At 42.0% G+C, this 26,860-nt stretch overlaps 1 protein-coding gene across 2 annotated transcripts in view; it reads right to left on the bottom strand.

The window, feature by feature from the left end:
- Nucleotides 1–26,860, bottom strand: part of PEX14 (peroxisomal biogenesis factor 14) — a 98,105-nt gene that overhangs the window by 25,473 nt on the left and 45,772 nt on the right. For both annotated transcript variants that reach the window (XR_002908718.3, XM_024210617.3), the window contains exon 3: nt 23,420–23,504. Coding sequence is in view for 1 of the 2 variants with exons in the window: in XM_024210617.3 (XP_024066385.1) it covers nt 23,420–23,504 (85 nt within the window). In the remaining variant the exon portion in view is untranslated. The remainder of the gene's footprint in view (nt 1–23,419; nt 23,505–26,860) is intronic.

The raw sequence follows: 26,860 nt of genomic DNA, 5'->3' as shown, positions 1-26,860 counted from the left end.
GGCAAACATTTTAGATCTTCTGGAGTTGCAGCAAGATCAAGACCATGCAGAATCCAAAAGGTTAAAAGGAACAATAAAGGAAACTGCCAATTGTAAGTGAATTATATTTGGCTTTGAAAGCTAAGCCACGGCTATATTATAAAAGGCATCTCTTTGCGTTGTTTACCATCACCCTGACTAATGCAGGCCTTTTTTTTTGTTTTAAATAATCTCATGCAAATTAGACACACACTTCCTTCCAGTTGATTGCTATCTGCAAGGAATAATCTAACCACAGAGGGTACTGAGAAAGGACTGAGCCGAGAAGGATGTAAGGAAACTGCCTTCACAGCCCTTCAGAATGCAAACCTCCACCGCCTCCCATCTCTGGTCCATCTATCTCATTCCTCCTTAGAGCTGCTGCTTTTGCAAGAATTAGTCATAATTTTCATAAAGTCATAAAATTTTCTTTTTAGGTTTGACTGTGTTGATTTGCATTATCTGACACCCAACAGTGCTTTGCATTCAGATGTCCTTGTTGCCTTTCTTTCAGGAACTTCACTATTGTTGCCATTTCCGATTTTCAGGAAAACCACCCAGCCTCTGTAACTTGTAGTTAAACACAGAATCAAAACAAATTAGAGAATGAAGCAGGGAGGTAAAAGTCCCCTCTGCGCCTGGGATTTTGCAGTTGGGAAAGTGATGCACAGGGAGATTAACGTGACTTGTCCAAGATATCACAAGCTGGGTCTACTCTACAGACCTATATTGGTATAACTATGTCACACTGGGGTGTGAAGAATCCACACCCCTGAACAAAGTAGTTATAGCAACCTAATCAACCCCCTCCCTGCAGTGTAGACAGTGCTATATCGACCAGAAAGCTTCTCCCACCAACATAGCTACCGCCTCTCAGGGAGGTGGATTAACTACGCTGACGGGAGAAGCTCTCCCATCAGCATAGTAGTGTCTTCACTAAAGCGCTACAGCAGCTGTGCCGCTGTAGCCCTGTACATGAAGACAAGCCCACAGTTAGTCTGTGGGAGAGCTGGGAACTGACCCCTGATCTGCTGCGTCCCAGCCCCGTTCCTTAACCACAGGGCCAGCACTTCCTGGATAAAACATGAGGATAACACACAGTAGGGAAAAACCCTGCATGAGCTGGGAGATGAACTAAATGAGCTATTAAAACTTTTTAATCTTCAACATATGCTCCTGTTAGGGCACTTTGTTCATTCTCCATCCTGTGTGAGTATTGTTCCCTACATAATACTTGCCAGAGTTTCACCCAGTTTAGTGACTCAAGCAACAGGATTTTCACTAGTTCTCTGAACGTAGAATTGGTTTTGACGAGAAAACTTCACACTAGGAGGATGAGAAACTTTATCCCTCCCCCAGCAGATAAAAATGTTGAGTCACGTTCTTTTGTCGGTTTCAAAAGCCGGCTTTACTTTCGCTTTGTCTGATAGGCTGTCGCCACACCTGCACTTCTACAGAGACAAACAGGTGGGTTTTTTCCCCTCCCCTCGCTGTTTCTGCTAAAAAGCAAACAAAACAAAACTGGCTGACTTTGTTTAGTTTCAATGAATCACCTGTCTGCATGATGCCTGTATCAAATCACACAACTGAAAGGAAGACCTATCAGCAGGTATCCTGAAATGACATTACAGTCCTGATCCTGAAAGCCATTGAGTCACCTGTTCTCATAAGAACATGGTCACAGTTTAACAGAATCACCATACAAGCATCCTGGAATCTGATCCACATTAATGATTCCACCTGTTCAGAGTCAGTTCCACGCACTGCTACCTGGGTCCTTTTAATCAAGATGCCAGTACTATTTTTCCTCCAACACGCAGTCCTTTGAAAAAGTTCATAGAGTTTCATACATTTCACTGGGGTCAAAGATACAGTCCCTTGATCCTTCTCCTTCCATATGTCCTTGATAAAGGGCCAACATCAGGTCAATTTCAGCATAAGGTTTTACCAAAACCCAAGGTCAATAGAAACATCTCTGTGATTTTTTTTTCTACATTTAAATGAAGTCGTTTATTTGGATCTGAACACTTCCCAGATGCACTTGTAACTCCAGTGTTGTACAAGCACATGTGAACCTGAATGTCAACATGAAAATGACCAGTCTAGTTTAATTGTCAAACAGAGAAAGGAAAAAGGTAAAGCAATTTTCAAACTAATTTAGAGTGCTTTGAATTATTTTTGCCTTAATAATCTACGGCACCGCTAATTACACAACTGTGACATATATATATATATATGTATGTATGTATACACACTGTTTAATGTGCCAGAGGTCCCTCTAAGCAGCATCCTGACTTGACAACAGTGCCTTCCTCTCAGTTATCTTGCACTAAATTAAGAGAAAACCTGATTGACAGCACAAGGCTAAATATTCAGCTGAGCACCCAGGAAGGAAAGGGTTAAAAATGGCACACACACACACACACACACACACACACACACACACACACACCCCACACACACATTAAAAAAACCCTGGCAGCAGTTTCTCTTCCTCGGCTTTTGGAGTCTATAATAAAATGAAGTGTAATGGAGGAGAGGAGGGCAATGTCAGAGGGTGAGGGTTTGGGAGAGAGGTTGTTAAGTATCTCCCTCTCCTCAGCCGTGTTTACTCCATTTACAGGACCCTGAGTGATTGATATATGGACAGAGGGAGAATTAGCAGGCAGTTGCTGCCTCCCCAAATATCAGAGTGGTGGGGGAGACACCCCCAAATGCCTACAACCCCCAAACTCTCTTTAAAGTGCTCAAAATTAAAAAGGCAGAAGGAGAGACTCAGCCAGGGAAAGAAGAAAAAGTAAAACAGGGGGGAAATTTTTATTTATTATTAACATTTTGTTGGAACAGTGGAGTGCAATAAGGACTCTCAGAGCCGTTAAAAGTCGTTGGGTGACCTGCAGACCCCTATTTCCCAGAGCCTTGTATAAAATTGAATTTTTTAAACATAAATTACACGTAATGACGACACTGTAAAAACTAACAGTAATGGAAAGCTGTGCTGTATTTCATTAGCCTGTATTATTCCGTGCCACCTGATCCAGCCGGGCCTTGTTTATGAGTTAGTGTGTTAGCAGATGCCGATGGAAGCATTTGCTTCGACCTTGCTCTTCTCATTGGGGCATGAAATTACGACGGCAGCACCTTGATATTACAGCCATAAATACAGTAAACTGCAAATTTAAGCCAACGGCTCCTATTGTCTCCGAACATAAAGCTGATCGGTATTTATTTAAAAGGAGAACGAAAAAAAATATTATATATCACCTTGTTTATGGGTCTGGTCCCCTCCCCCCCTTAATCTGCCTTATTCACTTGGTTAAATACTAAAACAAACAAACTAAATCCTCCCTATTTTCTACTGATTAAATATTCTCATGAAATGAGTATTGTTTTCGGAAAACTGGATCAAAGTATTTCCACCCTGAACAAGAAGGGGCTGGCTGCTGGTTTAGTGCATCTTTAAATGAAAAACCAGGCACAAGTACTGCAACTTTTCTTCTTTGTTTCTAAATGTGAGAAGTTGAAAATATACTATGAAAAAGTTGCTACTGGTGTGAGACATACAGAGAGACATACATATTGTGTATGTTTTCCTCCAGTTATCTTCTATTTTAAAATATGTCCCTTGTTAATGCTATTTCAAAAGGTGGCAGCAAAAGAACAAAAATAGAAAAATAAATTTACAAAATAAAAAATAGGCGCACACAAGAAAATGGTAGATCTCTCCCCTTAAGAAGCAGGAAAAGCTTGGAGCATCGTCTCCCATGGGCATTTTGGGTAAATACCCATGCACTAAGATGCCCACAAAATATATTAAATATAGGAGAGAAAAAAATCAACACAAAGGCAAAAGGACACTGGGTTATTGCAAAGCATATCACAGCATAAATCACAGCATTATACGCTAGTTCAAAATGTATTTCATTGGTGGTTTAAAGGAGAGGAGACACAGTTTTGCCTGTCATAAGAGAGGTCAGGTCTTCCTCTTCTAATGCAAAGAGAGCTCTCCATTTGTATGAAGTATGTTATCTCTGTCCCACCCAGGAAAAAAGAGAGGGATAGCCAAAGCAAAGGCTTCCAGTACTAAATTATACATTTCAGGGACCCAAATTAGATTAGATAAATCACTAGAAATAGAGTATAGGGAACAATCATGGAGGAGGAGGAAGTGGTTTGATTATGTGATGTAATATAGGAGGTCTTATCTATTTCAAAATTCTGTGAGGCTGCCAGATGCAGTAACATGGCCTCAACAGGATTTGAACTCATCACCTTTGAATCAACAGACTGCTCACTTTGGTTGTCACAGATTTTTGCACAAGCTCAGAGAGGATCAGAAGTGCTCATGGTCTTAGTTACAGAGCGCTCAAAGTTTTGTCCCTGAATATGGTCAAATTCCTATGTCACTACTATAGGCAAAAACAGATAGGGATTTGTCTCTTAGTTAGCTCCCTACAAGGAAGCAATTGTCTATTAGACGTACCAAGTCTTTCTAGGTAGTGGTAAAACCAGCAAACAAGACAGAAGTGAACTACCCCTCTATGTAACCTATATAGAGATTCCCTGAGAGAGAGGAAGAATTTCCAACCTCCCCTCCCATATTTATTTTTAGGTCTCTTGCCCACAGCCTTTCATTTCTATCATCAGAAATTTTACAACAGAATGATGGGGCAAGCAAGGGGAGAAGACCGTTTCTGCCCACTACAGATATGCTTTCCCTTCCATGCTGGATGAAGCCTATCTGGCTAAACTGGACGCTAAAGTCACAGCAAAAGGCTGTGAGGCAGCACCCTCTGTTGTGTAACTGACTCAGAGAGGAGATGGCCTGAGACTGCCACATGCAGGGCCAAGAGCCTCAAGATAACAGAAGTGATTTTCAATGCAGTTCCACATTGAGGTTAGGGGAGTCCACAGCAGGAAGCCAATTCCGAGGTAGAGTAATTTACCAAGAATGGAAGATGATCGAGACTAAATTGTCTCAGGAACATTTGCTTGAGGGCCAGCATGTAAATCCACCCCCTAAAAAACCCAGATAATAGAAGAGTAAGCCTAATGCTGTCATAATATAAACTCTTGCTACCACTACGACTAGGCCTCCTTGGAAATGGGGCTCTTTATTCAGATAAATGGACTCCTGATGCACCTAGCGACTAATTCCTGTTCCAAAACATCAGATCGCATTCTGTGGTCTGAGAGTCCTTGTACGTGGACAGCTGGCAGGTCACATGGTGCTGGCTCCTCCTCCTCATTACTTTATTTGTATTAGAAGTAGTGCCTAGAGCCCCCAACAGAGATCAGGGCCCCGTTGTGCTAGGTGCTGTCCATACACATAGTGGGGGGAACTCTCTGCCTAAGAGTTCACAGTCTAAATAGACAAGGTAGAGCAAGGGTGAGGGAGGAAACAGAGACACAGAGTGGGGAGGTGACTTGGCCAAGGTCACAAGGCAGGTCAATGGCAGAGATGGGCAGAGAACCCTCTTCCGAAGAGTCCTAGTCCAGTGCCCTGTCCACTGAACCATGGTGCTCCTTTTTTCCAAGCTGATACTACTGGCATCAAAAGGGTCTAGGTACCTGTAAATGTTGCTGGAACAAGGAGCAGAGGCCAGCCCAGATGCCTCCATTATGGCCCATGACTAAAATAATAGAAAGAGGGAAAGAGGAGGAACTAACAGGAGGTGCCGATGGGGATCTTAGACAACAGTAGGACTACTCGAGCCACCACCAGGAGATGCTGGTGGGAGAAGAGCAGGGAACCGGAAGAATGTGAAGGGGAGCCAGTGGGCAGATTATCAGGGGGAGTAGGTATCTAGGCAGCACACGAAGGGAGCTGGCAAGAGGGAAGGGTACCTACAGACTGGGCAGCATGTTCAGGGAGTTGGTAACCAAGAGCTATAGCACACATGCAGGGGAGAAGGGAACCAGACAGCAAAGAGGCATGTGCGTGGAGAGAGAGGACTCAGTCAATTAATTGTATCCACCTGCTTTTTCTTGTCTTTTACTTAAGATTGTAAATTCTTTGGTGCAGGCACTCTTGTTCTGTGTCTGGACAACACCGGGCACAATAGGGCCTCGATCCATCAATGGAGCTCCTTGGTGCTATCACAATACAAAGAATATATAACAACAGTGCATGGAAGGGGAAGATGACATTAAGAACAGATAACGACACAGTGTGATCAGTTGTTTGGTTGGGGCTTTATTAAGGACAAAAAGGTAATTGCATTAAACACAATTAAATTACAGCAATATTTTCCTAATCCTAATTTTTCTGGTAAGCAATTGCTATAATTGTCATAGGGATGCTGTGTGACTGAAAATGAGATTGGAAGGTAGTCCATGGAACCTATTCTTTGCTAAAGTGGGGACCATGCTAAGAACTCACGTTCCGAAGGATCCAGGAGGAAAAGGCAATTTATTCCTACTATGGGCTCACTTCTCTGACACTTGAATAGTTTTTGGTCTACACAGCACACAAATTAACCAGCTGTATTATTGGGGGTGGAGAGGTGGGGAAGAAAACCCTCACCAAATCTTAGTTTAAAAAAGTTAGCTATAGAAAGCAGCATGGCTGCCAATCTTAACAAGAAACAGAAAGGTTAAAGGACTTTCATACAGTTCCTAAATGTGAAAAAAATGTCCATCCTTAACTCTTTAAAAGTTATTTAGTAGCAGAGAATGATTAGAACGATACTGACGTTTGGCTGATGTACAATCTGAGAGAATATTTTTTCCGGGTGGAGGGGGAGAAAATGTCAGTATTTTGGGGGTACAGAGGGAAAAGCTTAAGTTTCTCTTTCAAAACCAGGTGACAAACCCCCCCTCCCGAATTTCAGAAGGATTTTTTTAAAGTCTTATCTTTAGAATTAAAATATTAAACTATATTTCCAACTCACATGAGCTGACTTGCATCTTCAAGGCACAACCTGCCATACTGATCCCTTCAGGACCTAGGCTGACTGATTAACATCACTACAGAATTCTAGCACAGAAGACGGTGGGGGGCATTCTGGAGGGGGCAGCGGGAACTCAAACAACTCCTTTGTTATTGCAGGGGAGCTCCAGCAGGAGCAGCGGCAAAAGCTCAAGAGGCTCCTTTGTTGAGGTGCTAGATGCTCAATGGCCAACTCTGAAGACACTCTCTTTGCAAGGCGGTTTGCTCCCAGCACTGAAAACTGAAGGCAAAGGCGTCCAATAGTCCAAGGTACGAGAACTGTTGGCCACATACGGACCTTTCTTCAAAGTTCCCATGTAAGATCAAATTAACTTGAAGAGGAAACGTTTTGAATGGTGGAGAAGAGAGGCATCATTTTATAGACTGACAGGTTTGGTTAACTCTTTTAGTCAGGATTCCCTTGCTGGAAAGTGGTTCTGGAATTCACTGTCCAATCGTCTCCAACTTTCATAAAGAAACTTTTATAAAAATTCCAATTTCTTGTATAGGTTTATCCACTTATCCCACATGGCTCTGCATCTCTTGAAAGACTTGGAATGAATTTGGATCAGAAAATTCACGTCGACCTGCGGGACTCGAAGACTAGTATGAAATTCCAGACCCAGAGTTTTTGAAGTCTGAGGTTTTGGAGTAACAAATCTTACAGAAGTACTGATGACAGCTTGCTAGCAAATGCAGGGCATACTAAAGAATCATTTAACAGGATTTGTTAGGATGTCTTTTCTATATAAAAGAATTAAAAATCTTGTCTTCAGTTGCCATTCCTGGTTCTTTATTTTACTCTAGAATTTCTGATGGCTCCACTTGGAAGGGAATCTGGCATATTTTACATTACACAATGGCTATCAGGGAGTACTCTCTACAGCTAAGATTGATTGGAATGTATTTGCCTTGATGTTTCTTGCTGCCTCTGTTACTATCAACATTTTAAACTTCACAAATGAACCAACTAAACAAATCAGCCTAGGCAAATGCCAAGGAAAAAACATCTAAAATGTGTAGCTGTTGACCCTTTTAAGTGTGCGACAGGCAATGAGACACACCAAAGGCACACTAATTCACATACAATACTGCCATGTGTATTATGCCCTCCTTACATCAGGAAGTGTTGCAATAATGGGGTGAGCACAATTACCTACTACTGCCCATTCCCAAAGCCAGAGGAGAATGCTCTACAGAAATGAACACAGGATGGAAGCCAGAAACTAGGGAGTTCTAAATCCTTCTCTGTCACAGATTCCCTCTATGCATCATGCAAGTCACCTCACCTTTCTGCCTCAACTTGCCCATCTGTAATATGGGGATAATGCTGCACACTATATACTTCATCAGGGTATTGAGGGGATTAACTTGATAAGGAAAAATCCATCTAAGTGGTAGTATTATTATGGCACCTCTGATTTGCATCTCCCTGAAAGTGAGAGACATGCCAATATACTAATATGAGGAAGCGTGGCAGCTAGTATTCATTACAGATTACAAATCACACCTGGTTTCTTTATTCTTTTTTGTTTTAGATACATCTTTTAAATGTCATTAAAACAATGTTTGCTGAATGCTAGTACAAAGCTAGCCACCTGTAAAATTAAAGGCTGATGGGGCCAATAAAAGTGTTGAAATACATTCTATTTAAGAGGTAATCCTGCTTTGTAATTTTAAAATATATTTTTAAATTATATCTATCTGCCCTTCACAATTCTGTTGGTTACCTCATATGCATTTAGAAAACAACCATCTATGTCATCACACAGGACACTGATCTCAGGTGGTGGGTAAGAAACAGCAGCAGATGAACTTTTAAGAAACAAAAATTTTGTATTCGGGTTATGTGTACTTAGTAATAAAGGCGAAGGGAAGACAGACAGAAAATACAGGGGACATGCAAATCTAATGGAAAATGTTCCATTTAGACACAAGAGTGTTTTTTTCCATGAGTCTTCAGCAGCTCTTCCGAGTTCTGAAGAAAACTAAAGAAGTCTGGATAAAATGCCCAAAAGACGACTCATGCTAACAATAGTAAAAATAACGAAGCAGTGGAAAATACTATGGTGACTACACATACGCACACAGCGTATTCGAGTGGTAAGGTATAAAAGGAGTTTCATCATTGCTCTCTCTGGACATACACAAAACATGGTTCTCTAGGGTTACGATTACCATGCCAATACACCTCCGGAGTTTTCTTACTTGTATAATAAAAAGCCTTTACGCATTTGGGTCTATTAAAATCAGGTTTCTGGGGTGAACACTCAATTGTGATTTCAAGATTTGCTTTCCATGAACAGTGGTTGTTTTCTGTCAGTGAGCTCATTGGCTGGAATCTTCACAGAAAGCAAACAAAAGAGAGGCAAAAACATGGTTGAAGTAAATTCTTTTAAAAACTGGCATGAATATTCAGAAACATTTGTGGGTATGTTACTGAGCATCCGTTAGACTAGATGGTGGGGCAGCTGGAGGGGCTGGAGATTTTCCAGTATCCTTTCACATTGTGCCAGGACAGGTCTTGAAGTTCTGGTGTCTGGAAATACTCTCTAGACAAATGAAACATCTTTCAAATATAGTGGGGGGGATGAGAAGAGGCAGACAGACCCTAAATGGCACTGAACAGGAAACTCACTTAACAGGTGCCAAAACGCGAACAAACTTCATCTCTCAGCACATAGGGGTGCACAAACAGCTTCCCCATTATCTGCACAGAGTTGGGCTCACTGATAAAAGGGGCAGGAAGGGCATGCTTTGCTGATTCCTGTCACTCCGTATCAATCTGAAAAGCTACATCCTCGAAGTGCAGGAATGATGCCAGGCACAAGTGGACCACTCTCTGTTGCAGCGGAAGCTGCTGTTTGATGTGATGTTTAAGTGGCAGATCTCTATGCAGTAGCTTGTTCCCTCGGGATCCCTACCCCCACATTCTTGAGTGCCAAGTGCAACGACCGGATAGAACAATTTATCCTTTACAACAACTTACCACTGCTGGTGGGCAACTTGCAGCCCGTGGGCCACACGCACCCCGTCAGGGTAATCTGCTGGTGGGCTGCGAGACAGTTTGTCTACATTGACCGTCCGTAGGCACAGCCGCCCGCAGCTCCCAGTGGCCGCGGTTCGCCACTAGCATCCGTGCCTGCAGACGGTAAATGTAAACAAACTGTCTCACAGCTCGCCAGCGGATTACCCTGACGGGCCGCGTGCGGCCAGCAGGCTGCAGGTTGCCCACCACTGCTTTACAGTCACTGCAGTGTCTGAAGTTCATCAGAATGACTCCATTCACTTCTTCCCCCATTTTCTCCCTGGTTTTCTTTAACAGTTCCTTATGCCTGTCCCAGGCGGCGTGGCGTGAAGCAAGTTCTGCCTTTATGATGCAATACCTGGAACTAGGTGAGGCCCCAAATCCTCTGATAACTTAACCAACAGGCAACAGCAGCTTGTGTTCTTATTGACAGCACACAGGTGCTAGTAAATACCAACCCCCAGGGTATTCTCTGTAAACACATAGCCGCCACCACCTTCTCCTCGCAGCTCCTAACACACACATGCTCGCTTTACCGACACTGAACTCACACCTCACAAACAAATTATTTAACTACTCTGTTCCCCAAGGAATACAGTGATCATTTCAAATGCAGCTCCCTGCTCGCCTCTCATATACACGCAACAGCCTGATAGGTTAAATGTTGCCATTTAATTACCGTAATGGAAGCTGCTATTTTTTGGTTCCCCTGAACTCCTCTTCTCTCTCGCTCTTTTTAAACACACTCAGAGTCATCTTTTAAACATGTATTTTATATTTCTGGGTTTAACAGCTGCATGCTCCTGGTTACTCTAGGAGTGGGAGCAGGGATATTCTTCACTTAAGATATGAGAAACTGGTCTTTTAAATGCCCAAAGAGAGGGATTGGGGGAAATGTAGCAGAAAGGGGCAAATGCCAAGCATTGTAGAGACAGCCTGCCCTTTCATCTACTTACATGATTCTGTTTGGACTGTGGCGAATACAACTAGTTACAAACGAAGCTGGGGCCTGTAGAAGGAAATACATAAAAATAGTCTGAGAAATTATGCTGTCTCAACAACAACATATTGATTTATATTGGCACCTTAGCACAATATGGTGGTCTAAGCTCAGGACTGGGAGCAAGGAACTCCTCTATTCTATTTCCAGATCTGGTACACTGACTCCTTCTGAACCTCTGTACCTCAGTTTCTTCATCTGTAAAATGGGGATAATAATAGTTTCCGTCTACCTCCCAGCAGTGTCCTGAGGATTAACATTTGTAAAATGCTTTTAAAATGAAAAGGGCTAACCAGATGAGGAAGTACAATCAGAAAGGAGTGTAGAAAAGGAAATGATAATACTTCGCTTCCACACAGTGTGTTCTGAGGATTAGCTAATGTATGTACAGTGCTTTCAACATGTACATCGCTCTAGAAGTGCAGGATATAAGTTTGTTAACTTCCTGGCCATATGCAAAGTATCTCTTCTTTCAGGAATTCAGGGAGGGAGCTGAGGGATTATTATAGTTTATTACTGGGGAGGAGTATAATTGTGAAATTATGAGGCTACATCAATAATTATTTGTGAATTTTATTCTTTGTAGTGTATGGTAATTAAAAAGCACCTAAGAACAAAATATAGGCATTTAAAGTTTTCCATAATGCCTCAGCATTCCTAGAAAATACCTGAGCTATACCTGTCCTATACCTTATCCGCCCCCTAAATGTGAAATGCTTCCATGGCAGTACAGATTTCTGCCAACAGGCAGGATTTAGATATGTGATTTGTTCAGTGGCCTCCGGCCACAGTTCAATATCCTATCTCTTTGTGCAGGGACACAGCCCAGCCTCCCTCTGGAGTAAGGCCACCTACTGGCACCCCTACCCACCCCCCAACGGAATCTTAAAGGTGAGGCAGGGCAGCAGAGGCAAAGACAAATTTAATTTTGTTTATCACCATAAAAAGGGACATTTCCACATGGACAGCAAGGACATGAATATCGTGTGTATGCAGGGGCAGAGGGGAAATTATAAACGCATTTTTGGCGAAATTCAATAAAGCTGATTCCACTGCATAAGGTCAGCAATTTACTTTAAAAAATGATATGATTGCAACTTTTAATATAACCCATGTATTTGCTACAAGATGTTCTAGAAGATTGTGTAATGTAACCATCCGACCGCTCCATGGGAGCAGAGATCACCCCATTTACCCTTTATTGTCTTGATAAAAGCAATGCACATTTGCACAATATGACAAAGTCAACAGTTTTTACTTAAGAGAGCCTCAGATTTAATGGAGAATGAATTCTCCTCTCTCATCCTAGGGCTGGGGGTCCATTCTGGGCTAGGATCCATCAGAAAGAGCCAGAATGAATAGACTCAAGACTTAATTCCCCTCCTATCCAAGGAGGGTCCTCCCCCAGGTTAAAATTAGGGAGGGAGTGGTGGGGAGCAGAAAAAAGTAATGTGATTATAGCAACATGAGCACTCAGTCCCTTTGTCACTACAAAAGATGTGGTCTATTACACAACAAAACTGTGGCCCAGGAAAGCCCACAGACTAAATTAATATGGAGACTTAATTCATCTCCCCCATCCCACCCCGGACAGGGCAGCACCAACATGAGTGGGACGGATTTAATCAGAAGAGTAACATGGCACGTCCTAGATTACATTCCCCACTCCAGCCCCAGGGAAGAGAGCTGTCCCTCCAGAACTGGAAGAGAGAGTTCATTCATGAGTGGGTTACAGACTGAATTTCCCTGGGCTGGATGGCCATGGAGACTGAACTCCTCCTTCAACCCAAAAACATATTTTTATACAAGCGTATATAGATCTCTTTGGCTGTCTGAAGGTGAAGCTTGCTTCAAAGGTCAGAGCTCCAGGGCTAGATTAGGATTGCATGCAATCTGCTTGAGCCTTGGCATTCTGACAAACTTCCCCTGCCTTATACGTCCGATTGAGGTAAATTCTCTGTCTCTCTGAAAGTGCGGTTCAAAAATCACACATTGCAGGATACACACTTGTCTAGCAACTTCAATATGAGGATCCCAAATCCCTTTACAAATGTGAATGGGTTAAAGCTCAACATGCCTGTGAGGTGGAAGTAATCATCATTATCCTCATTTTATAGACGAGGATGCTGAGACCCAGAGAGCTTATGTTACTTGCCCCAGATCATGCAAGAAGTCCCTGGCAGAGACAGAAATAGAACCTGGCTCTCCTGACACCTGGTTCTGAGCTATAACCATCACACCAGCCTACCTCTAGCTGCCCTATATTTATTCTCTCACTCAAGGATATCCACAGCTAAATTTCTTAAATACATACATCAAAAGATGACTTTCCTAACTGCCATTGCTGCAATCTTAACCTAGAGTCTGAAGATCTGGCTTTGTTCTCTCTGCCCAGCATCATCAATACGAAAGATTCAAAACTCAGAATTTAGCTGACAATTTGATCCAGAATGGAATCCAGCTCACTCTGCCATAGTGGTATGAGCTCTGCAGTACTAACAGGAATGGAAACAACGTTTTGACAGTAAACAAGGCAAGTATGACTCAAAACACACACAGGAAGCAAAAGGAGCTAATTTTGCAGAGTCACTTTTACATTACATAGTTATTGTCAGATAGCCAGAATGAAAGTCACTATTATAAACAGTAACCTTCCATTTATTTGTTAAAATAAAGACTACATCTGGAGCAAACACAACTTTCTAGGCACTGTCTGAGTGTGTTCTGGGCACTGTATAAATGTATTCCAATTTACCAATACTTTGCAAACTATGAACACACAACAGAGGTGCTGATGGACCCTGCTCCACTGAAATACTGCTGAATTTCCTGGACGACAAGTGAGCTGAGAGAAATGGGAATTATGTCTGATTCTTCACTCACTGTACTGTAAATGAAATCAGCTCTCTTTTTCTGTGGAATGCAAATCTAAATGGCTCAAGTGTGTCACAGGGTGAGCCTGAAGTAAGAGAGAGGCTATTACTACTAATGTGACTTGTACCCTCTGTTATGGAACAAATAAATGAGCATTTAGAGGATGTCAACTCTGTGCGTCTCTCTCCCTCAATGGATTCTTCTGCAACATCATTAAAACATCAAACGGGTGCTTCATGCAATGCACTTTCCAGAGCCTTGCACAGAAACCAGATGAAAAAGTCACAGCAATTTTCATCTTTTCAACATGAAACTGCAAAGCACTTATCAAACCCCACTGGAAATGTTACTTAAAGGGTCATGCTGTCAAGGTTGGTTGGCCCTAAGTTTGCCCTGCCTTTTTTCCTCTTCTGTCTTTTTGCAGGTCCAAGTGAGGGGTTCCCCCCATCAGAAAATGCTGCAGTTCAAAGCCAACAGCCTAGCACCTCATGAGCAAACCTGCAAGCACGAAACAGGGTGTGCTGCTCTGCTCCTGGGAGCAAGCCTACAAAAACAAACCATTAGATACTTATTTGGTTGCAGGAAGAACTTCCGTAAAGAAGCATTTCAGTTCCAAGTAGGACTGGTCAAAATTTTTCAAAAAACATTTTTCCATTAGAAAATGCTGATTCAACTAAATGGAAACATTTCACGGGAAGATCTCAATATCATTGATGTTTTCAATGAGAAGTTATCAAAACATTTTGTTTTGATATCATCAAAATATTCTGTTTCAATTTCATCATTTTGACTTTTATATTATGTTTTATTACATCTGTCCCTTATATTATAAATTATAATAGTAAGAAAATATTTTGGAATACTTCATTTTGCAAAAAATTCTGAATTTTCAACTTTTTATTCCAATTCAATATCTCAGAATTTCCCATAGGACAGAAATTTAATTTTTCAACCAGCTCTAATTTCAAGCTTTTACAGTGTTATACAATGCAACTTAAAAAAAAATTATTAAGCGTCCCTTGATCACAGTGGAGTTTCAAACACAAAGAAATCATTTCTAAAGTCTCCTGACCAGAACTAAACGTTTAGAGGCATTCACTGTGCTTCCCAGTTCCATTCTTGATTCCATCCCTGCTATTTCCTATCAAAAATAAAGGCTGGGTGATTTTTCAACAATTGATAACATTTATGCTAAGCAAAGCCCATGCGTCAGAACATAAGATGATCTCTTGCAGTGACCAGGAAGGATCTCCCCTTCTTTTGTCTCCAGCATCAACAAGCAGCTATCCCGGAAGTTGCATGTTTTTTGTCATCTCTAAAATCCCAGGCACTGGCCATAATCAGAGGCAGGATGTGAATCATTCTCCCCATTTGTATGGGGGTCCAGTGGCTTGCCCCCTATCTTTCTTCCAAATCTTGGAGGAAGGGGGAAGGAGGAATTTATATCCCTCATCCTAAAAGCTCCACCTTTTTCCAAAGGCTCAGCAGCCCCAAGGAATAGTCCTATCTAATCAACTCCCCGGGATATCCTAACAGTTGATCGGTTGGTGAAGCTTTGCTGGCACTGCTGTTGCACATTTCCTCTTGGCACAAAGCTGAGAAAATCTGTAGAGTTCATGACAAGTTCAGATAACACAAGCAGTGGGAAAATTGATGGGGGAAGAGTCAGCATGATGAATAGGCTGGCACAGAACACCAGATGACGGATATGCACATGCGAGACTGGCAGGATAGGGAGACATGTCTTCTTAGCAGATGGATGGAGATTCTCAATCACTTTCAGGAAAAAAAAAATTAAACTAACAACATAGAGCTGTGATCCTAATCTCCAACTCATGAATGCATTTGTACTATTGGGTCATGAGCAACCTGAAGCAGGAATCTTCTCTGTATATGCTGAACATTATCAGCACTGGGCAAACATTAGCAGAGTGCCAAGAGCAGATGTGACTGCAGATAACTTGGATTCAGATGGGAACAGTTGCAAGTTTGCTAGTGCTGAAAAGTGTTCAGTCTCTTCATTCTACGGCTCCCGTTTGAGGTCCTAGGGAGCCCATCAGATCTCACAAGATAAACAGAGTCATCTTGGCTCAATACATGGTAGCGAGGCCTTCAAAGCCCACTGTGATAAATGAAGGGGGGGGGGAGCTCTCTTTTATGGACACCCAGCCAGCCAGTAGCTATAAAATACCTCTTAGTAGCTGTTCTCTAATCGCTCTACCCATAAAGGGTTAAAAAGTCTCAGTGCTATGAATAGGGAAAAAGAAGTGAGTGGACACCTGGCCAGAAGAGCCAATGGGAAGGCTAGAACTTTTTAAAATTGAAAAATGACTACCCTATTGTCTGTCTGGGTTGTTCTCCGGGGAGAGGCGGACAGGACAGAGCTATACTGTAAGAGCTTGGGCCAGGTATGAAAACCCATCAGTATCATACCTAGAAACTACTCATTTGAAACCCCAGATATGTAAGTAGATCAGGAAATGTCTAAGAAGATGCAATTAGATTTCTCTCTTTTATTCCTTTATGGCTTGTGGATTCCTCTGTGCTAACCCCAGGTGCTTTTGTTTTGCTTGTAACCTTTAAGATGGACCTCAAGAAAGCTATTCTTGATGCTTAATCCTTGTAGTTTTTTTTTTTAATCTAGCAAATGCCTAAATTCCCAGATGCATTTTCTTTCTTTTTTTTTTTAATTAATAAAATTTACCTTTTTTAAGAACAGAATTGGATTTTTGTGTTTTAAGAGGTTTGTGCACAGGTTGTTTAATTAGCTGGTGGGAACAGCTGATTTCTTTTTTTTTCTTTCTCAGCTCTTCCCCCGAGGGCGGGTGAAAGGGCTTGAGGGTACCCCACAGGAAGGAATTCCCAATTGCGCCTTCCTGGATTCTCAAAGGGGTTCTGCACTTGGGTGATGGCTGCATCTACCCATCCAAGGTCAGAGAGAAGCTGTAATTTTGGGAGTTTAATACAAGCCTGGAGTGGCCAGTATTAATTTTTAGAATCTTTGTGGGCCCCCACCTTCTGCACTCGAAGTGCCAGAGTGGGGAATTAGCCTTCACAACCACAACAATACTGCAGAAAGGGGTGTTGGGTATTCTTTCCTCAAACTTAATAAGGAGCCAGTGTCCTAGAATAATGTAAAAGGATACTGGGCTGTGCCTTTCATATGAGACATAAAACAGAGAACCCGACTCTTTGTGGTCATTGAAGATGCCCTGGTGCCTTTCAAGTATCTTAGCAAATTTTTAACTCAGGTAATTACATTCTCCATCCCTACAAGTCTCCCCCTGCAAGATCACTTGGATACAGTATTCTTCATTTCCTGTCCTAAAACTCTTGCAATATTGTTAAACAGCTGCTGCATTGTACCTTCAAGGTGGCTCCATTTCAATGGTAGGTGAAGTGATCTCATCATAACCCTTTTATATCTCTTAAGAGGATGATGAGAGTCTGAATCAGCTGATGGGTGTAATGTGCTCCAAGAGCCTCAAATGAAATGCACTACAGAAATGTAGACAATTATTTACTTTGCAAATACTCTGTTTCCATGGGAAAGTGCCATCCAACCTCTCTTCAGCACTCTCGTTTTATCTGTCTACAAAGGTTTTTATCATATCTGAGCGGCTGTTCCAAACTTCTGAATCACTGTCTGGAGTAAGCATCCTCCCTGGTTTGGGCCATTCCATTCAGCTCTTTTCTCTTACTCTGGTCTGAGGTTGTTGGCTCCGGTTGTATTGCATGCATAATACAGTGAGAATTCTCATGTAATTGGAAACAAACTGAAGTTACTAACAGCCACATTTTCAACTCTGGCCTCTAGTTTTCCATCCCTTTTTTGTTGTCCATGCTACTCATGGGGTCTGTACAGTCATTTGCACACACCATTTAGACAGCTGGACAGCCAGTTATACAATCTGTAAGTGCGATAAGGGATAAGCAACCACTAGCATGTTGCATGCACAGAAGTAGGCACACAAAAAACAAAGGCTGGCTGAAAATCTGTCTCTTAATGCCTTAGCTCCATTTCTTGCTCCTCTCCTCCTAAATCCATATCCTGCTAAGTCAAGAGAGAATGACTAGACTAGTCTGGATCTACGACCCCTCTACACATCCCTGAGTCAAACTAAGTGTGTCTTCAGAAGCTGGAGGAGAGGTCCTCTGCAATCCTCCTGGGATGGGTGGGTCTTGGCAGCACATTACTAACTGGATCTTTTTGCATGAGCTGTCACTGGACTCCGTTGACTTGCATTGCATTTTGTGCTCAAGGAAAAGCTTTGTAAAAACTGTTCAAGCTTCACTGAGACATGTTAAAGAATTAATTACAAAGTAAAGCTGAAGGAGAAAATTAATTTTAGAAACACAAGAGGTTACTTTTCTTTTCCTCCCTTTTCTGGAGGTGGGGGAGGAAAGGCCGTTATTTTCACTTTCATCCTGGGGGCAGAAGCTGGGAGCTGTCCAGTCGATAACCTGGCCATCAGAACAAGGTTTGTAATTAAAAGGTCAGTGACCTGGAAAGCTAGGGCCTCACTCTCAGGGCTTCTCAGTAATGATGGAGCTATTAAATTAAGACTTATGAAATCAATGCTAAAAAAGCTTTCATGGTAACAAGATTCCATTCAAGGACATGCAAACTGCCTCATGAAATGGACTTAAATTATAAAAAAGGAAAGTAATAAAAGAGAGTTAAATTGAAATCTGCAGAAGAATTTACTCCCCTTAAAACTCTTCAACTGCAGGCTGTAGCCCCTCCTCTCCCATCCTCAAGGTGATCCACCAGGGTTTTCTGCAGTGGTTTGTCTTCAGCAAAGAGGCTGTTTAGTTACTGGTGGGGTTTCAACTTCCAGGAATGCAGTTGATTAAAAGGAGGAAGAGAAGGGAGCTGATTTTCTACAGCAGATTCCTGGATTCAGTACTTTTGTTTCCTGAGGAGTAAATACCTTTGGTCCTTTTGTGGGGTGGGGCACTTAAAACTCCAAAATTCATGCACTGCCTCTTTATCAGCAGCTTAGGAGCCCTCATCTCCAGCTGCCTTCTATCCTCCAGTCTGACAACAACCTCCCACTTCTGTCATACTCTTTACTTGAACTGCACTGCAAAAGCTGTGTGGGACCCACAGGCAACAGAGCCGTGGAAAAACTTCTGTATTAACTTGTTTCAGAGTAGCAGCCGTGTTAGTCTGTATCCGCAAAAATAACAGGGGTACGTACTCCTGTTGTATTAACTTGCTTTCTACAAGCTGAGGTAATGAAACAGATTAATAGACCCAACATGTTAAGGGCAAAGCTTCCCACTGACCTCCTGCGCATCTCATCAAACAGAAGTTTGACTCGGTTGGGAAGCAGGTGTATATGAACATACAAAGCACCAATCAAGGTAATAAGTGTTCTGAAGAGAGTTTCTGACCCTGCAAATTTCTGGATTTACTCTTCCCCAATGTAATTCAACAGCGACCATAGTCTATCTAAGGTACTTATAAGGCCCCCAGCACTGTAGTACCTAAGCACCTCACAATCTTGAATGAATTTATTCTCCTTACTCCTGTGAAGTCGGGCAGTGCTATGATCTCCATTTCACAAATGGGGAACAGAGGCTAAGTAACTTGCCCACGGTCACACAGGAAGTCTATGACTGAGCAGGGATTTGGACAGAGGCTCCCAAGCCATAGCCTAGCACCCTAACCACTGGATCATCCTCCCTTTGCAGTCACATGTTATAGATTCAAAACACACAATTTTAACCCGCATGAGCTACTGGATGGGTAGTTGAGCATTACAGGACATCTGAGCCACAACAGCTCAACAACAGACACATTTCCACCAGGGTTCAAACCCCACATGCTGTCTAATTACTCCCCAGGCGCCACTGATTCTCTGTGGCGTATCATCAGCAAAATCAGCTGCTTGGACAAAAAACAAACAGCATCTTTTTTTTTTCTTTCAGATACTCTGAAGGAAAACAGCTGCTTTTCCCCTTCATCTGAAGAAGTTCACAAAAAAAAGGAGGAAATGTCATAAATTACACAAAATGCCAGTGTAAGCTTCAAAGAAAATGATAAATGATTCTAATAACTTCATGTTTCTCATTAATGTCTCTGTATTCAGAAAGTTTTAAAGTGTTCAAGACGACGCAGAAATCTCATTGAACTTTTGAAGGACCTTAAATCCAGGACACTTTCCTCACTCTCTCCATCTTCATCAGGCTTATTATCCCAGGCCTGTAATATACGACCCCCAACCTCTTAACTGGACAGAAATAGGGGCAGCCTCCCTCCACTACCACCCAGCTGCTGTTTCACACGAAAACAAACCCAACCCAGCTGATAATTCTAAAGTAACCTTCATTTCCCACTGAACTGACATGCACCTCTGGGATCACAATTTCTATATTAAATATTAAATAATGTTTAAAAAAATAAAATTGGATTTGCCTTTTCACGAAAGAGATGTTTATTTAAAAAAAGTCAAGATTATAATTCAAGGCATTGTTTCACTGCAAGTCCCAGATGTGAAATTTCCTAAGCAAAACTGAGACTGCAGTACCTGGGAGTACCCCTGCTGCCAGTGCTCGTACCCCTACATTCCCTACATCCACTCCTACTGGAACAGATTGCAACTAGGGTAGCAGAGAGCTCCCCCACAGCCAGGGTATCAATCTCTTTCCTTACAGCTCTCAGAAAGCCAGTGGTCCTGCCCCACTCTCTGCAGCAAAATCTGCTGGAAGAAACTACAACCAGACCAACTGCAAAATCCTCCCAGGAAATGATGCCTCTGTATTATTCCCTACAGAGATATGTGCAAAGTTATTTTTAACATAGGGGTTCGTAGAAATGTTTATGATATGGTATGATAGATATGCTATGATATATGATATAATATATGATATAAGGAAGGAGTGTTGTCTAGGGGTTTGAACAGGGGACTGCTAGTCAGGACTCCTGGGTTCTATTCTTAACTCTGTCACTGCCTTGCTGTGTGCCCTTGGGTCAGGCAGCTTAACCCTCTCAGGGTATGTATACACTGCAATAAACCACACATGGCTGGCCCGTGTCAGCTGACTAGGGCTCACGGGGCTCAGGTTGCAGGGCTATAAAATTGCACTGTAGATGTTTGGTTGTGGGATGAAGCCTAGGCTCTGGGACTGGTGCTGAGTGGTGTCAGTGGCCTGTGATATACAGGAAGGCCAACAAGATGATCTGGTGGTTCTTCCTGGCCTTAATCTCTATGATTCTCGAAGTCACGAGATCCTTGATGAAACATGCTGCAGACTTGCACAGTAATTACTAATGAATACATGGACAGGATTTTTTCCTCAGAGGATAAGTCTTGAAATTTCCACTCCAGGAAGTCCTGGGAGAATACGCTTTACTAGAATTCAGGAAAAACACTGGATAGTTACTTAGAATACCAATGGGTAGATCTCAGGGTGTAAATGGAACTGAATACTCAACCATGTTAATTCTCCTTCATATGCCCAGGGTTGAACTAGTCACATCTAGGGTTAGGAAAGAATTTTTCCTGCCCCTTAGGGCACAACTGGCATGATGTACATGTGCGCCTCTTTGCTCTGGAGCATTGAGCAAAGGTAACATAATATGATCAAGTGGGCAGATCCCATATGATCAAGTTCCCAATGACTCCTGGGTGCAGGCATTGCTGGACTTTCTCCTACAGTTAAGTTTCCATATGAGCAATTAGCGCAAAGGGGAGGGAGGGAATTAACAAACAGGAACAAACAGTTCTACCAAACAGTTTCTCCTCTTCGGTAATTATTAGCCAAGTAATTCACAAGTAGTATTAGTCGGGCCACAGTGTCTCTCTGCCTCCTTCTCCCCACCCCTCCTCTTCTCCCAGTCAGGGATTTATTAAAATTAAACAGATTAGATGGAGCTCCTGATACTAAAAACTGCTCAGCGAAGCCTGCGGTGGGGAAGTGCAGAGCAAACACCAGAGACATTTGTCTCTAAATTGCTCTAAATACCTTCTGCAAATGAAATTCTAACCCAGCTACGTTGAGAGAGAAAATGAGGAATAACTGGTCATTGTCAGCAGACGAGAAGATCAGGCGGTTATAATATTGCACGATATACTGGGGGCTAAGAATCTCTCGGCAACAATAGATTTTGTATCAGGTTACCCCGGGTAATCAGCACAGCTTTTAGGCTCAGCTTTCCCCTGCTTCATTGCTTCGATGATAGAGTTGAAATCCCCAAGCTTTTATGATTAATTGCTCCCTGTAGGTCCACATATTTCAAGGAAAAACTCACAGAGGAGAGTGGCCAACAAGCTCCAAATTTTGCAATACTGGCAAATCCAATGCCATCCTGATGGCAGAGCAGGACAAACAACACACCTAGCAGAGTTGCACCACCTTGCTGGGCTGCTTTGTAACTGACACTAGGGCCAGCGGGGAAAGGACCCTATTCCAAACGATCCTGCAGAGTACAGTTTGTGGCAAAGCTGTTAGAACACAACTCCTGCCATTCCATCCTTAGTGCTTTCTGCCCCAAGATGAGCAGGGGTCCCTGTAAGTAGATTATCTCATGCCATCAAGTCTCATGGATTTCACTAAACAATTCATATCTCCAACCTGGCTAATATAGCCCTGGGATTTCTTACTTTCCATAGCTCAAGGTCTTTGGCTGAAGAATTAAAATTACACTGTAATAAATCACAACACTAATGTAAAAATGGGTCCCCATCCCCCATAATTTTGGAGTTTGCACTTACACCCCCCCCCTCCTCCCCCCCCCCCCCCCCCCCGCACTTAAACTACCTTTTCTAACTCTGTAAAGCATGAAATTCACTCCAGGGCATGAGCCTCTTTATCATGTAAGTCCCACGCTAAGGACTTAAGTGATGTGGAGGGTTCTTGGCTGGGCAATCTGCACTGGAATAAACGTCACCTGAAATGTGCTAGTAAATTCCTAAATTGTTGTCTTAAAACTTCAGAACATCAAAGGAAAAAACAAAGTCAGTTCCTTTATAAACAGAAGGGAAAACTATTATCAGGCTGTGGCCAAAGCAGGCTCCATTGGCTTGAGACGATATTGTATTTGTCAGGATCCGTCCTGCCCCTGCTATAGAAAGGGCCATGCACGGTCAGTAATCTGCCATTTCAGGCTGAAAGTCAGGCTGACCCCAAGCTTGACCTTAACCTGACCTTGTTTACTCTTACCATGTCCCTCTTCCTTCATTCCTCTCTCCGGATCTCTTCTGAAGCAGTTGACCTTTTAACTACAGCTGGTCATTTTAAAGCCAATGTCATTAAGGAGTTAGAATTGACCATCTAGCCTGTAACTCTAAACTGTCCTCGCTTCTGAAGACCTCTACTGGTAGTTAACCCCAAAATTCCCATAACTCATTCTACAATGCCGTGTCTAGTGCCAATATTACCTCTGACTTGCAGGGAGGAAAACTGAGCTGCCTTGACCCCCCACTAAAAATTTCCTGGGACAAGAGATCTTTTTTCCTTCAATACCTAATTTTCCACAGCAATAACTCCTGGCCTACATCCCACTCCCAAGCCCCCTCATTAATACTAAGAACAGAGAATGAGACTGATGAATCTGTACCTTTTTTCTTGAGAAAAGCTCTTCTGGTTGCGAGCGGACTTTGGCGGACCCGGGAGTTCTGTAGAAACTTCACTGCTGTTGTGATCTGATTAGGGTGAGAAGATTGGAGAAACAGAAGAGTGAAAAGCTCTGAGTTAAGAACATTCAAAATTCTGATTCTAAATAAATTCTGAACTACAACATCAAGGCATCAAATCCAGCATCAGATGTTGACGGACTGGACCAGACCCCAGATCTGACTTTGGGGAATCTTTGGATCCAGATCAGAATTTGTGGCTCAGGCTCATCTCTAATCAGATAGTACAGCATTAATAATTTGACTTAGAGAAGTTTCTCCTTGAACATTTTTTACCAAGCTGAAACACTGCTTAGTGTGAAACAAACTCCATTAGGATACCTGATCCTGTTATTAGCAGGTAAGAGGTTATTTTCCTTGTCTTGGATCACACTAACCTACCAAAGACAAAGATTAAGTTTTATTTTCCAAGTGACCCAACTGGGCAGATAAATGGTTATATTTATGCTCTGCTGTGGTAGAAACTAAATACAGCTTTGGTCTAAGAACTTTGACTTCATGATGCTCTAGAAGATGAACCTTTAAGTGACTTAGGACTTAAAGGCCCATATTTCCATAGAGTGTAAGGACTGGGATGACACTTTTTGCACCCACACAATGATTGCAGTCCCTTAAAGTGCCAGTGAAAGGTGCTGGATTCCTCTCTATGTACAGAGTGTATATAACAGGGCAAATCTCCACACACACCCCTGCCTATGTCCCTCAGGCCTGTTCTGGAGGAATCACCATTAAGGATATGAGGGGCGTTGACTCTCCATAGCCCATTCAATCCTTTGTCTCTCTGCTGATATTACCTAGAAGGAGGCCAATTTTGCACCAGTTGTGATAGTGCTTTTGATGCAGTGCACAGAGCTGAGGCCCACCAACTCATTTCACACAGTCTGCTGAGCAGTCACCACATTGTAACTACTATGGGTCATACCACACAGGACTAAGAGAAAAGCTCCATATTCCAATATTAATCCCCTCAGCCATCCAGTCACATACACGGTACATCCTGCTGCACTGTGGAAAACCATCTGATCTGCCTCTATAAAAGACATCTGCTCTGGATGTGGCACAGAAGGGGATAACGGTGCTTGAAGTTGACTTAGAAGACAGACATATCCATATTGAGGTGAGAGATTGCTCCCTCCCTGTACTTAGATGAAGCTGGTCTTCCATGTACAAGGAAGAAGAGTGTGGTTTTCACCCCAAATGGTGGCATCTGCATTCCCTATAAGCTGTACTGAGTGCAAGAGAAGGAGAAAGAGGATTTGCAAGAAGTGCAAGCTACAAGGCAGCTTCTAGAGTTAAGATCTAAAGTTGTTTTAAAAAATTTTCATGACAGAAAAAAAAAAAAAAATCTAGCATCACTATTGAAATGAACAAAGTTTCACCTTGGTTTTGAATCCAGCCCTTGGAATATGCATTTCTGGTCAGAGAGCAAAGTTCTGATGGGTTTAATGGCACTTTCAATGTACTCCTCAGTGCATTCCATCAATGTGTTTTTTTTTTTAAATTGCATCTCTTATTTCTTTAAATACATTAATCAGGCTAGTGTAGGCAAAACGGATCCATTGGACAATGCAATAAACATGAATTATCATCTATCCAACATGCATAATGGCTTAAAAATACATAATAGCAGGTGTAGTTTAAATGATTAGTTATTACACCTGTGGTGGGTCTGATTCAATTGGGGAAAATCATCTTTAATAGGTTAAAAGGTTTAGATCACCAGGCTTCCCTTAAAGTGGCTGTAGAGAGGGTATGATGGAGTACGCTGTCATTACTAATTCATTTAAGAAAAACGTGGGGGATACAGCAAAGAACAGCATAAACGAGCGAATCCAATTTAAACATCAGGTAAAGCAGAAAACACCTTTTAAAAAAGCATGATAAATGAATTTGGAAGGGAGATGAAATTGACATCTTTATTTTAACGGGAATTTGACAAAGTCCCGGCACACTTCAAAGTTAGGGGGGAGGGGAACAGTTGGATTTTTTTAGTTTACATTCAATAATTTCAAGTCATAAAATAATAGAGCAGAACACCCCACATAAAGTACATTTTGGTCTCGTTTATGTGCCGCTTGATCTGTCCCTTGGAAATGCTGGCGACAGGCAAATCACGCATTTAAATTGCTCTGATATCACTACGCCCAATGCAGAAATATATAGCACCCAAACTAATAACTTTAGGATAATGTGCTGAATAAGAAAAATGTCCAAATAAGCAGACACCTAGATGTGCGAACATATCAAAACCACTTTCCTTCTTATGTTAATTACTTGTTTCTTTGGGAACTCTTCCACATTCCCCTCCCGCTTCTAGTGAGCTTGTAAAACAGACACAAAGGACTTGTCGGAACCAGAATGTTGCAAGCTCTTGGATTCATACATTAATATTATCAGTTTATATTAAAAAAAATGTAATCTAAAATGAAACATTTTCCCTTCTGTTATTTTCTTAAGTATATCCATTTTTAATGTTATATTGATTGCAGCCATTTATTGGGAGATATTTTTGTTTTGCAAAATGTAAGCATTTCAACAAAAACATTTATTAAAAATATTACATTCCATCTCCAAAATGCCTCCTGAGCCTATGTTTCTCTAGTTTGGAACAATTCTGGCCATGACAACATGCCAATTTTTTACAAGAACGGACAAGAGAGCTTTCCTACTTTCTAAGGATCATTCTCTATTTGAACGAACAAGAACAATTGCAGTCCATTAAAAATAAAATAAAATAAAACTTTGCAGTCCCATGCATAGATGAAAACCCATACAGCAAATAGAATTCTGACTCAGCTGGAAATATATTGTTCCATACTATTTATGTAACATTTGTAACACTTGACCAAAATTTTCTAATATTAGGACATTGCCAAGTAGTGTGAATCATCATATTACCAACTCAGATTCTCAGACTGCCAGCACACAGTGGCCAGCGGACCGCATTTAACCAGTAGATCTCTGTCCTTTATTTTTCTTAACGAAAAATAGTGTATTCAGTTGTTAAAAGTGAATTAACACCATAAACCTGCTATCCCATCAGCCCTTCTTCTGCAATGGAATCAGACACACTTTTGATCAGAAATACCGTGGGGGAAACGCCGCAGCAGATCTTGGGATATCGTTTGATTTTCTAATTAGAAGATGAATGTGGCTATCCATGGGATATATTTGTGTCCAGCCAAATTACATAAATTCAGGCAAATATTCCACCTCAATGTCACAGATGTAACATGGAGACAGGAACTTTACTGCAGATGTTGCGGGAGTGCAGCAAGCTGAGGAAATTCCCGGCTAAGGCACTGCACTTTGACATTGGTCCAAGGTCCCTCACCCACACCCCCAATCTCCCTCTCCTCTGGTGT

This window comes from Terrapene carolina, unplaced genomic scaffold (genome assembly GCF_002925995.2).
Source record: "Terrapene carolina triunguis isolate 2854851 unplaced genomic scaffold, T_m_triunguis-2.0 Scaffold714, whole genome shotgun sequence".
NCBI lineage: Eukaryota > Metazoa > Chordata > Testudines > Emydidae > Terrapene > Terrapene triunguis.
Note: the sequence above shows the minus strand (reverse complement) of the source record. Positions and strands in the feature narration are given on the sequence as shown.